This window comes from Cyrtonyx montezumae, unplaced genomic scaffold (genome assembly GCF_038088225.1).
Source record: "Cyrtonyx montezumae isolate F1298 unplaced genomic scaffold, pur_monq_1.0 scaffold_0, whole genome shotgun sequence".
Lineage (NCBI taxonomy): Eukaryota > Metazoa > Chordata > Aves > Galliformes > Odontophoridae > Cyrtonyx > Cyrtonyx montezumae.
This window is the reverse complement of record NW_027071824.1, coordinates 35186365-35199680: the sequence shown is the minus strand read 5'-3', so window position 1 is coordinate 35199680 and position 13316 is coordinate 35186365. Positions and strand designations below refer to the sequence as shown.

Sequence of the window (13316 nt, the reverse complement as noted above, 5' to 3'; positions counted from 1 at the left end):
CATAATGTGTTTATCTGCACCCTTTCATGATATCTCTTGTTCAAAATAGACATTAGGGAATAGCTTGAGAATATATGATAAAAAATGTTCAGTCCCTAATGGAGTTGAAAGAGTTTTCTTTGACTTCCCAGTACCTGAGCTGTTCCAGGGAATTGCCCTTTCAATCCTGGGGGGGAACAGAAAAGGTTACAGAAGGGTCATGTATGTCAGAAACTTAACAAAGCTAGCAGAGAGAGCTGGATGGGACAGTGCCAAAAGTAAAGTTTAGATAACTTGCGGGGCAATAATGTCAGGCTACTGAGGACAGAAAACAAACAAGTGTTCTTTCATTAGATTATTGATAGCAACAGAGCCACTGTAATGATGCAGCCTGTGCTTTATGCTGTCTAACTCTTGGGACTTTCTGGGGGAAACCATTTTAAAGCCTTAATACAAGTCCCACAGGAGGTGTAAGGACAGAGAGGTAGAACCATTCAGAAATTGCCTTCTTTTTATCTTCTGGAGACACAGGATTTGACATGACTGTACTCAGTATTCAGTGGAGCTACCTAGGTGTGAACATAATAAATCAAATGTTTCTTCTGACAGCTATTTTCTCTTTTTTTTTAGTTATCTTCCCAAGTCACTCACTCTTCTGTGCACAAGGGAATTTCTTTAATAATTACTCCTGAGTACCCAGAGGAATAAATGTTAATTACATGATATAAATGCAGAAATGGATACTTGTACCATCAGTTCTACAACTGACAGAAAGCTTTACTCCAGATTTCTAGGATTTTTTGAGTTTTCATATTCCTCTTGCACTGCAATATTGAAGGTGTGCAAAGAGCTGTAGGGACTTTCTTGCTTTGAAGCTTATACAAACTCCCTGTCTCATAACGAGTATAATAAGCACTTGCTGTACCCTTGAGTTACTTTCCTCAGCTGTGGAGTAGGGGCAGCAGATGCGTGAAATGAAATCCTCCATGACTATAGTATTGCTCAGAGGGACGTAATATCCACCCATCCCCAAGAGAATGAATCAGTCAAGCAAAATGGAATACTACTCTAATTTCAGATCAGCACAAATGGAAATCATAACACAACTAATAAACCACGTTGCCAAACAGTGGCAAAGAACCAGATGCAAAACTGGCAGAAGAACCTCGAAACTTTGTTGTAATGATCTGAGAAATCATGGAGAGTATGAAGGAAAAATACTGCTTTTATTGGTTTAAGGCCCACCTTCACCATCAGGTATTAGTGTCAAGTTAGAAAAGAACTAAAATGTTGAAAAACATAAAAAGCAAGTGGGTATCTTGGAGACAGCAGATGTCATTTATACCGCTATCCTAGAAAGTCTGCTCATTACCAGCTCACAGTATTCGTTATAGCTATATACTAATTTTCACACTTATTTTCATTAAAATAACTTATTTTATTAGGTCAACTTGTTGAATGAAAGGTTCTAATTTTATTTTTCATACCTTGGAACTAGGTACCAAGTAGAAATCCTCTGTCTGTGATTCAGTTCCTCAGTATAGTTAAAAATTAAGATCTTCTTGCATCCTAAATAACCGACAGAAACAATTCGTTTGGCATAGATGACATCTGATATTTGCAAATACAACCGAAAACATGAAACCAAAATAAACACGAAACTGAAGTTTCCACCATCCTACTTCATCCACAGTAAACGTATTATTGTTTTGCACCATGGGGTGGATTTTTCAAACCTCTGATATCTTCAGATAAGAAGCTTTCCAAAAAGATGTAATGCTACTTATACCAAAGGGCTGATGCATGGTCAGGAACAGGATGTGTCATGGCTCATACTCAGAGGATAGCAAAGCAAGCAGTACCACTCCAGTGACCAGCTGGCCTTTGGGCTCTGAGCATCCTTAGAGAACACCATGCCTCCTGGATTGTTATGCACTGTAGGCCCCTGTTTCCTCACAGCTCTCTGTACTGTCAGACTTGCAAGACTCTGTAAAGGTTGTCCATTGCAGTCCATATCATAAGTGACTGATGGAGAGTTTTCAATGGTAGAAGCTGCTAGGCAAGGATGACAACATGGAAGACCCCTGTGAAGTCTGCCTCTGTCCCAAGATATGCCTGGCACTGTGCGTTGAGAATTGCAGTTGTGGGTTTTACCTTTATGGAGCTGAATGTCTCCTATCTATTTCATTTGATGCTCTGGATTAATTTTAAAACGTGTTTATGGTTTTATCCGATTTGTCAACTGCCTGCATAAATACTGCTGCCTGCACCCTCAGGTGAGGGATGAGAGACTGTGAGCTCTGTAGAAGCAAAGGCAGAGGGTCATCTATCTCAGTGGCAGCTTGTGCTATGTTAAAGTTATTTTAAAAGTACTGCAAAGTCACAACTGTCATCAGTATGTCTGAATGGATAACCTTTATCTTTCCACCTTGTATTTATAATGAAGTAGATTCTAGCTATTTTTCAATGATGGTAATAGTACATTTTATATATATATAGCTGAAAATGTGTAAGGAATGTACAGTAATCTCACTGGTTTCTGAAATTAATACATATGCTGACATGTTACCTGCACAAGAAGTTGAAATGAGCATGAACCCTGAGTTTTGCAGCATGGGTTTAAGTTCTAAGGCTTATTTTTTACAAGCCATTGTATGTAGCTATAAAGGTAGTTAACAGGAGAAATTCAGGAGCTTGAGAAATTGCACCTCACAGGTACTGTTTGAATGTATGTAGGAGTACTGACATCTCTCAGTTACTGCTACATGACGTACCCTGATGCCAAATTAACCTGACCTCACTTTTCCCAAGCACTCCTGGCTGCTGCTGAATGCCCAAGGATAGGAGCAGAGAATGTGCTGCTGACACCATGCCATCTCCTAACCCCATTTGCTTAAAACTGGGCTGCTCCCTGCAGAAAAATAATATTTGCATTTTTTTCAAAGACAGAAGTACTAAATTTATTCTAATTTGCATTTGCTTGTAGTAACTGTTACTCTGGGAAAACAACAGTTGTACGAAGACATGAACCATTTAGAAGGACCCTGGCATCTAAACCTTCTGAAATAAAGTAACCTGACAGTAGGTGTTTTAGCTTAGTGATGCATGGAAACTACTTCTAGCTGTATAGTGCAAGTTACTGGAAAGAAACATATCTTGGCCTAATGAAATCTAGGAAAGACAGGCAAAAGATTTTGCAAAAGCAAATCGTCTGACACCAGAAATACTCCCAGAGCTGGAAGAATATTTTAGAAATTCATGTTTATTATTCCTTGTATTTACAGAAAGTAATTCCCAAGTAGCAAATCTCTCAGTTAGACATGTAGTCTTGGTTCATTTTCAACAGACAGCTGTTACTGCCCATGTCTTTTACACCACTTATATCAATTTCGTTGGTCTGACAATGACCAGTGAAGTGCGTACCAGCTTAAATTAAAAACAAACGAACAAACAAAAAAGAATCACTTTCCAACACACATTTGAAGTGAATAACCATCCTGTCAAAACTTTAGTACCATGGAAAAAGCTCTGATATTCATATGCTAATGATCAACTCAGACTCTAGCAAGTGCTATCCAAGCTGTGTAACTTGATGTTCAGCCAAGTATAATAGTTCTTTTAGTCCATCCGAAGTGATAAGAACAGGTGTGATTGAAAGGCACGGTAGTATAAGTTTGCCACCAAAATGTGGCCTTCTGGAAACTGCTTTTATGCTTTTTAAACCATGACTTGGATTGCAGAGTAGATGGTCACGTGCTTCTGTTGCCACATGTGAGAATTAGTAGAATTAGGGGATATTGTAGAAATGTGAATGTACTTCATGATGGTCTGTAGTAATTCTGTACATCTCTTATGTCTGTGTTCTTATAGCCACTTGGGCACTGAAGTAGCTGAAATGAGAAAGAGGCAGCAGTCACAAAATGAAGGAACATCAGCTGTGTCTCAAGCACCTGGAAACCAAAGGCCCAACAACACATGTTGCTTTTGTTGGTGCTGTTGCTGCAGCTGTTCATGGTATGTCCTGTAGTATATTTGATTCCATATCCACAACAGGTAAACAATGAGAATGAAAAGTGCCAAGTACTGCATGCAAACTTCTGGGAGAGGATTGCTGCCAAGAAGCACAATTCAACATTTCACACACACACAGAAAAAAACAGCACATTAAATCATTCCCTAATTTGGATAGACATCTTGTGAGGGGAAAGAGGAGAGAATAGTAAATTCAAGCTGTATTTACCCTACCTAAATCTTAACTAAATGAGAAAAAAAATTATTATAAAACTAATATATGTGAGACTTCATACTGAACATTTTATATTTTGCATTCAAAATGTATGAGGTTTTTGTTCTGCTAGTACTTTTTATATTGTAGTTCTCTGCATTCAGGGGGAAAAAAGGGAGACTTGTATTACTACATAGTTGTTAAATAATTTATAATATGTAAATTTGGAATCACAAGCTTTAAATTCTACTTTATCATTTAATTGACGTGTCAAAATTTTAGTGGAAAAAAAAGGCTCAGGAATTATGGTTGCTTGTCTATTGCTGAACAAAGAATTGACTTGGAATGTCAAAGAATTAAAGACAGTTTCAGAAATAGCCTTAAATTCTCAATATCTTGAGAGACATCAAGTCTTTACTTCTTACTGTTGCGAACATTTTGTGTTGACAGATAAATTAATTGACTTGCAGTACTGCTCAGGGTCTGTGCATCCTGTTACCTATGCAGTTCAACCTCTAGAGTGACTATTCCTCTGTGTATCTGTTTATTTTCACTTGAATCAACCCTCTACCTCCAATCTAAAGTCAGAGGCTATTTGCCCCCAGTACATTTAAAAATACATACAAGTGGATATTTGGAGCAAAAATGAGTGAGTGCTCATGCTTTTATAAAGATATTTTGTAATGTGTACATTCCATACAGCAAAAAGGTTGAAGCGATTTAGTGGAAAGAAAAGGAAGTATGATTTGCTACTGTTATCTTCTGCTTTACATCAAGTCTAGATATATTGTAACAGACCAAAGGTCCATTTAGCTCAGCATCCTTCCTCAAGAAGTGACCCAAGGAGGCTAGAAAGACAGGGTAAAAGAAGTCAACACCCTTATCTCAGCAAAGCTCACAACTTCTGGGAATGAACAACTTAACCTGCCCCACAAGTGTTTTATTACCCTATATGTGTTTTATAGCCCTTTATGAATTATCTTTCATTAATTTTTCTGTTTTCTGAAGGGACTTCCTTGAACCTGCCTAAACTTTTGGCTTTCAAGGTTTTTCTTATTTAAGTTATATATTAAGTTTTCTTTTTCAGTTGACCTGTGCACTGCATAAACTATTAATCCCTTTTATTTCTTTTCATCTACTACAAGGTAATTTGCTTCTATGATTTTGAGTAACAGGGAATGATTTTATTTAGGGTGATCTTTTTTTTTTTTTTATAATGTTCTGTTGTATCTCCTTTCATCTGTCATTTATTCCAAAGTCTTAACTATAATCTGTGGTACAGAAATTGACCTAGATCTTTATCCTTATCTGTCTTCTGTCTACCCACGTACCTTGTATCTATCTATGTACACTTCCTATTCTACTATCTCCCATTTGACATGTGTGAGCAGAACTTTCACAGTAGTCTAGATATGAGTATTAAAATATGCTTTTGTGGCAGTATCACACCAATTTTTTTGTTTGCTCTTGCTTTTTATTATTATTACTTCTTAACATCTTGTTTGCTTTTCAACCTTCCATAAGTTTACATTTTCATAGAAACAAACACCATGACTACCGTATCCCTTTACTGAATAAAAATGGAATTCATCATTGTGCACATGTAGCTGGGGTTGGATTTTGCCTTATATACTGGAACATGAGTGATCATAAAAGTATCAGTCTAATTTGCAAAATTTAAAAATATTTGTTTATATTTTTTAAGCATGCTACAACTCAATTTGACAACTATTCTGTTTTGAAGCTTTCATGAATTCTGCTAACCTTGAACTGCCTCCACTCTTTGGAATGCAATACCATTAAATATTTGAATGGCTTATGCATATTAACTCCAAGAGCATTTATTGCTTTAAAATGTAGGATGTTCTTTCAGCTGCTTTAGTAACTGTTTCTTCTGTTAATATCCTAACTTTCAGGGGTTTAGTGGGGAGTTGATTGCTATTTTGTTGTTTGGTTGGTTGGTTTGGTTTGATAATGTAGATTAGTTTGAAAATGGAGAAATCTTGTCCATTTAAGCTAATTTTCTGGATTAAGTAAAAACAGTTTGTCAAATTGGATAGCGACAATGCTTATATTTTCTAAAATCAAAAAGATAAAATAGATAATATAATAAGTCTTTTTGAGTTCTGTGTGCTATGATTCTGTAGTGGAAAGCCCAAAAGAGGAGAGAGAGGACAAAACTTTGATAAAGGCAATATGAAATGTTTCAGAATCTGATTTAAAGCAAATTGTTTCTGGTTCCAAATTTATTTGGTAAATTTAACAGTCCTGGTGGAATACAGATTACTGATCTTTCTCCAGTTACTTGCCTTTAAAAAAAAAAAAAAAATTGCTGGTCACTCATTATGCAGGTGATTCTTAGTAGGTAATTTTCCAGAGTCACAAAATAAGATGGTTTAATCAATCATTCTAACAGGTTCTCTGGACCTACTGTAATTACTTGCTTTCCCTAGTTCCACACATAAATTTCTCCAGAGATACCAATCTGAAAATGTAGCTGGGTTAATTAATGGTGATGATAATGCCCTAGCTGTCAATATAAAAATGAGAAGTCTTTTATTCTACTTTTCCTTTAGCTTCTTTGACTGACTCTTATATCAATATACTTTACTGCCTCAACTTCCTCGCTCTTCATAGAAATGTGTAGAGAAGGGAGGCAGTTTATAGCAAAAAGCTTTCACTTGTGTCTATTTAAAAAGCTAGTCCAGTAGTTTGTATCTCCATACAAATCTCTGCAAATCTAAAAACATCTTATGTGAATCATGTGCTGTTTGTTTCCTTTTTTTCTACCCTGTGTTAAAATCAGAATAGACATTAAGTCTTCTGTTTGCATAACAGTAGAGGTAAATATTGGCACCTTTGTTTGGGGAAATAATGCCTTGCCTAATATAGACTTAACAGCAACAGTTTGGATCCAAAAATGATTCTGCACATCTTTTTACAGTTTCTTCTCATAATTCCTTCTTAAACGTAACAAGCAATTGGAGCACATTTCCATTATTGTTAGTTAACCCCACAGGCAACTGAACTGTACCCAGACACTCCCTTCTTCCTTCTCAATAGGCTAGAAAGAGAACTGGAAAGGTGAAAGGGATAAAATTTGTGGGTTGAGACAATGGCACTTTAATAAGTAAAGCAAAGCTGCTTACATAAGCAAGTAAAACAAGGAATTCATTCACTCCTTCCCATGGGCAGGCAGGCAGATGCTCAGTGATTTCCAGGAAAGCAGGGTTCATCATGCATAACACCATAAAGATGAACATCTCCCTTCCTCCTTTTCCCCAGTTTTATTGCCATAAGACATCATAAGTTATGGGATACAACTTTGTTCATTCAAGGTCATCTGTTATGGCTGTGTCTCCTCCCAGCTTCTTGTGTATCCCCAGCTTACTTGCTGTTGTGACAGTTTAAGAAACAGAGACCTTGACTTAGTGTAAGTATTGTTCAACAACAACTAGAATATTGGTGTGTTTTCAACACTGCTCTGTCCACAAATCAATAACATAACAACACACTATCTACTAGAAGATAACTAGTTCCATCTTAGCTAGACCGAGTAAATCCATTGACACAGATAATTGTCAGGAGAGTAAATTGCTCTGTTTACATAGCAGGTCTGATTATTAAGGTTTGCTTACATTGGCCAGATGGAGATAAACAAACTCCTTAAGATGGCATTTAATTTTGATAAGCATGATCAGGATGTTGCTGAACTAGATTAAGCTTTGAACTGGTGCTTGAACATCAGTAGCTAAGGAACTGGTTCTTAATAGAGGTAGTACAGCATTTCTGAAGTCATCAAGAAGAAAAGCTTATCCATTTAATTCAGAGGCAAATATGTCCCTCTAGAGGTCTCCTGTAACACATTTCTCTCTGTTGATCAGATATAGACATTAGTTGTTTACTTCATAAAGACTGCCTCACTAAGGCATCATGAATTTTAATATGAATCTCACCCTGTGTCTTAAGCCTCACAAAACACTGTTTCCATAAGGAAGAAAAGACTTCCTCACTAGGCATAATTGACTTAGGTAGCCTAAGAGTGGCAAAATTTGCCATAACTGCCTTAGAAGGACTTTCTATAATTTCTTCAATTGGACTGTCTCCAGAGAGCTGAACTATTTAGTATTTAGTGCTATGGATTTCCTGCTTTGAGCTCAGCCCGATGAATGGGTGGAAGCCCATTATTTCACCTTCTTTAGTGGTTTGTCAGTTCAACTTCCTGAGCAGACATCAATCCAGTCATACTCTTGAGGACACTTGCAAATCATATTCTTCTCAGATACTCAAGACCCCAACTTGAGGACATTGTCCTCTGTCAAATTCTGTTGATTTCATTTTGCTTTCGCTTTTGTCTCTGTAATACATAAGGAGTTACAGCTTTTTGTCCTCTTCATATCATAAGGTGCTCAGTGAATTTCAAAGCTCAGGGACACTCTCATGCCTGGTTATCTCTCTTTTCTTTCACCACACACAAGAAGGTTCAGACAATATCCAATACCTGCCCGGCAAGAGACTTTTATAGTACAGGTTCCAGGGAATATCAAAAGGCTTCCTTGTAATAAGTGAAGCTGGTCACACAACCATACCTATTTATTTCTGAAGCTTGTTTCAAAAGTCTGAGCTGAAAGGCCTTTTCCTCCAAGTAAGCCATTATAGCGGTTGCTGAAGGCTGTTGTGGAATAGCTACCTATAGGCCTAGTAGCTCTGAGCTGTGCCCGTACAAAAGTTATAGCATCAATTTGATTTCTTCTAAGCCTTTTGTGAGTAGTTTCCCACACCCAGGAGACCTTGAAGAAGATAGAGTATTTGCCAGCTTGGCAGAAAACAAGAGTTGCTGTTGGCAATAAACCTTCTCCTTCCAGCTCTTAAAACTTGCCCATGACTTCTGAGTTAGCTCTGAAACGTCTTCCGAATGACTTTGCTACAAAAATATTTTTCTTTATTAAAGGGAAAGTTTTCCTTGCATGGGTTTTGTAGTTGACTTAAAACTATAAAAAGATACTTGTCACTTATGCCGTGAATACAAGATGACAGTTACAGTTCTAAGAAGTTATTTTATTTATTTATTTCTCTATGGGGTTCAATGTTTTTCTTCTTTCAGCTAACAGATAGCATTGCATGGTACTCCAAATAAAATAAATGAATAAAATCTGTTCTTCACACCTCTAATACTTTGAGATTAATAATTGTTTTCCAGCATGTTCAGCATTTAGTTTGCTGCTGAAAAATTATGTCTAAGCTTCATGACTCTATACTAGGTAATCCTTGGGGTTATAGTTGTGGCTGCTTTATTTTATGTAACTATGGTAGAAAGTCTGGAGGGGAAGGAAATGAAAGCAAACAACAGCAGCAACAAAAACTCCCAACAACTTAATGCATTAAATTATACCCATATGTTCTGAAATATGTGGAAAACAAAATCCATATTCTGCTTCTGTTTGCAGTGGAAGATTTTTGCTAGGAGCAAACTAGAGAGGGGACTAGTACAAAGGGACACCCAGGCTTCAGGGTTTTGTTAAAGCTTTTAGCAGGGGAAAAATGATCTTTATATTTGAAGCAAAAAGCACTCATTTTGAAGAACAGTTTTTGCTTCATTTTTTATATGTACCTAGTCTTTGCATTCTTCTTATAGAATCATAGAAACACTAGGTTGGAAAGGACCTACAAGATCATCTAGCCCAACCATCGTCCTATCACCATCCCTACCATTATCCTCCCTGAATGCATAGGCCAGCATATCTCAAACAGATGTAATCTGCTCCCTGCATTCCATTTATTTATTTTTTTCAGCGTATCAGACCTGAGAAAAGCAAATGTGTAAAGGTGCACTGGGAATTAATGTACACTGCAGAATATGAGAGTGTAGAGTACTGCACTCTATTTTACTGAAATAGGTGTTATCTTTTAAAGTATTTGACAGGAAAAGGTGTTTCATTCTGAGTGTTTTTGTTCTTTCAGATATTCCAGGAGTTCCTTCAGTTTTTGTCGTATGTGGTTACAGAGGTAAAAAATGGAAACATTCCCCTTCTCTCATGGATAATAATTTATCTTGAGGGATAGCGGGCTTAATGCTCCTGGGAACTTCTGCTTTATGCTTCTATGGACAGCCTCACTTGCTTTCCCCAGGTTATCACATTGCAATGGGCAGCGCTGGTTCTTCCCGAGGATAAAAGCAGTAGGTTTCCTGACAGGTAGAATTTAACGCTGGAAAAAATCCATTACATAACCTGTCACACATGGTATAAAGCAATGTTTTAGAAAACTGGTTTTATATCACCTTGTCTTTAAGTCCACCGATCCTGAGTGGCATGGCCATGAGGGAAAGCTACTCTGCAGACATTCCTTTTGTCACAGGAATGCACCACAGGGTGAGCTTGGGCCAAAGACTTAAATGCATAGTCCTCAGAAGTGAGCCTCTCAATGATCCCTCAGCTACTTAATATAAGAAATCTAAATTCTCAGCATTTGGAAAAACAAGCAGAAGATACTCTAAAAGTAAATAACTTGTCAAGTATTCTTTTCATACTTTTGTAGACTATGTTAATAAGTAAAGCATTTGTTTTCTCTTTAAAGCAAAGGAAATGGATGATCTCTATAGTTAAAAAATCAGAGAGGAGAGGGATGATCTCTAGAGTTAAAAAATCAGAGAGGAGAGGGATGATCTCTAGAGTTAAAAAAATCAGAGGACAATCCTGCATTCCTAAAGAGTATGATATTTAATAGGCTGTCTCTTCTTTATAATCGAGACAGGGCCTTTTCTGCAACTCTGTGAAGCAGATGTGCAATGATAGAAAGAGGGGAGCGTGTTTCTTCTAGATGAATAATGGCACAAAGTGTAGACAGAGGGGGTCTCAGGTATGCTAACATCTGCAAACTTCTCCAATACATTTTTTTCCCGCATCTACTTCTAGAGTAAGATTCCACTGCAAGAAATCAAAACACTACCACCAAAGAAGACTGCAGAAATAAAATTTACAAAGTAGAATTTAATGTGAAATCATCTATAGGAAGTTAAAAATTCAGGAGTAAAATCTCATGAGAGCCTGCCTCTGTCACTGTGGAGCCCTGTTCTTAAAAGACCAAGTTTGTGTTATCTTCCCTATCCAATAGCAGCCCAGAAATCCCTATTTCCAATACCATCTTTTGTCTTCCTGTGTGTTCCTCTCAGCCCCCTGACATCTACCTCAAAAACTGCTGCAGAATGCCTTGTGCAGCTCTGGACCAGTCAGTGAATCACAGCAGGAGCAAGTCCAGTAGGTCACTTGCTACAGAGGTGCAGATTGTTGCTGTGATGTGGCATGTAAAGTAAATCTGAGGCAAGCACTTCTGTAGGACAAAGCAGTAAGCTTTGCACGTTGCATATATTTTGGCAAATGTGCGCATTGCATATATTTTGGCAAATGTTTGCAAAGTTACTAAGATGCTGCTGGTCTACCATGAAATCATGGCAGAAGCACAAAAAATACACAAAATATCAGCACATAAAAATTGTTTTAAATTAGTTTTCAGTCAAGAACCTTGGTTTGAAAAAACCTTTACCATCATAACTGAGTCTAACTCCACATTATAAGTATTTCTATTTTCAAAGGTATTATGTTCCTCACCACTGCAAAATAGAAGTCTAATTTGAGGGACGGGGCTAAAGCTTATAATGGCTCACAAGCCAGTGATAGAATTCTCATTAACAGCAAAACTAGTACTGGGCTCTCTTGGACAAGCACCTTGGACTAGAGTCAGGATTAGATTCTTAATATTTTAAACTGTGAAATTCATTTCATACTGAGAAATAGACAGAGTATTCAGTAACATTTTACCCATCTGTGCTAACCCAAGCAGGTTAGAGAATGGGTAGATCATAACCATAATATATTAGTGACTTTTTAATAAATGTTTCTGAAACTTGACAAACCAAATGCATATATTATGTATACAGTACTGCTAAGATTATTCAAAAACCAGAGTCTAACTGCAAAAAAGTGTTTTATTTCAAGCAAATAATTCTGCAAAGAAAATTGGAATTCAAAGAAAAAAAAAATCAGAACTACAATCTTCCTAAACTGAAGAATAAATACATGCTCAGAAGGGATTTGGGATTACACAAGGCTCATTTTAATTCAGCCATACATAAGACGCTGACAGTAGCTCCTTAGAAGGAGAAAGCAGACTAAATCTAGTTAACTTTAGAAAATGATCTTGATTTTGTCCCTGTACAGCATACAGGGTGTATTCAGGGACACCTGCTATGAGGGGAACAGGGGGGAGAAGGCAACGGCTGAATCACCACCACTGGGGTATCAGTCAGCACTTGGGGTCCTTTGAGGCTCTTTAAGAGATGGATAGCTTCAGAGCATCAGCATCTTGGCTTTCCTTTGCCACTCGTACCCATTTTCCACCTGCCTGAGCCAAAACGCTGTTCATCCTGATCTCTGCAGGTTGCGAGTTGAAGGAAGATTCGTAATGTCAGGATAGGTTTTCTGTCACTAGTACAAGGCTTGACTTTTGCTGTGGAAAAAAAAAGAAAAAGGAAAAAAAACCCAAGCAATAAAAACAAGAGTGCTGAGGATGCCTGAGTCCAGTTTGAGTGATTTTCAGCTGCTAGGAGTTTGGAGCTTTAGATTTCTCCCCAGGTGGGGTTCCAGCTTCTTCTCTTTCACTCTCGCTCTTGTTTTTCCCTTTATTGAAAACTGGAGAATAATGTATTTACACAAGAAAGCATTAACTTTAGAGTTTGTGGAAAACAGAAATGAAGATGTGGGCAAAAGATCAAAATAGACCTGAGGTCAAAATCTGAGCTCAACTGAGGCATGTTCATAGATGGTGTCATTTTAAAGGAGCAAATGTGACCTTGCAAATTCTCAGAACTTTCATTGTGCAGTGTAAGAAGAACTTGAATATTTAAATGCAGTATAACAAAATCTTATCCAAATTAAAAACACTGGCTGCATCTATATTAGCAAACTAAATGGGGCCAGCATCTAGTAGGAGCCCAAGCAATGACACAGTACTGTTAAACTGTTAAAAGTTGTTATCTCCCTGGTAGAGTTTTGGCACAGTTTCAGTCACCTGTCACAGGTGCAGAAACCAACCCTGTTTTGGATATAGGCTTTAT

General features: G+C 37.4%; 1 protein-coding gene across 1 annotated transcript in view; it reads left to right on the top strand.

Moving 5' to 3' along the window:
• RGS17 (regulator of G protein signaling 17) overlaps positions 1-13316 on the top strand; it is a 64470-nt gene that overhangs the window by 34165 nt on the left and 16989 nt on the right. The window contains exon 2 of the mRNA XM_065732606.1: positions 3850-3993. Within this exon, the coding sequence (XP_065588678.1) occupies positions 3875-3993 (119 nt within the window). The 5' untranslated portion in view covers positions 3850-3874. The remainder of the gene's footprint in view (positions 1-3849; positions 3994-13316) is intronic.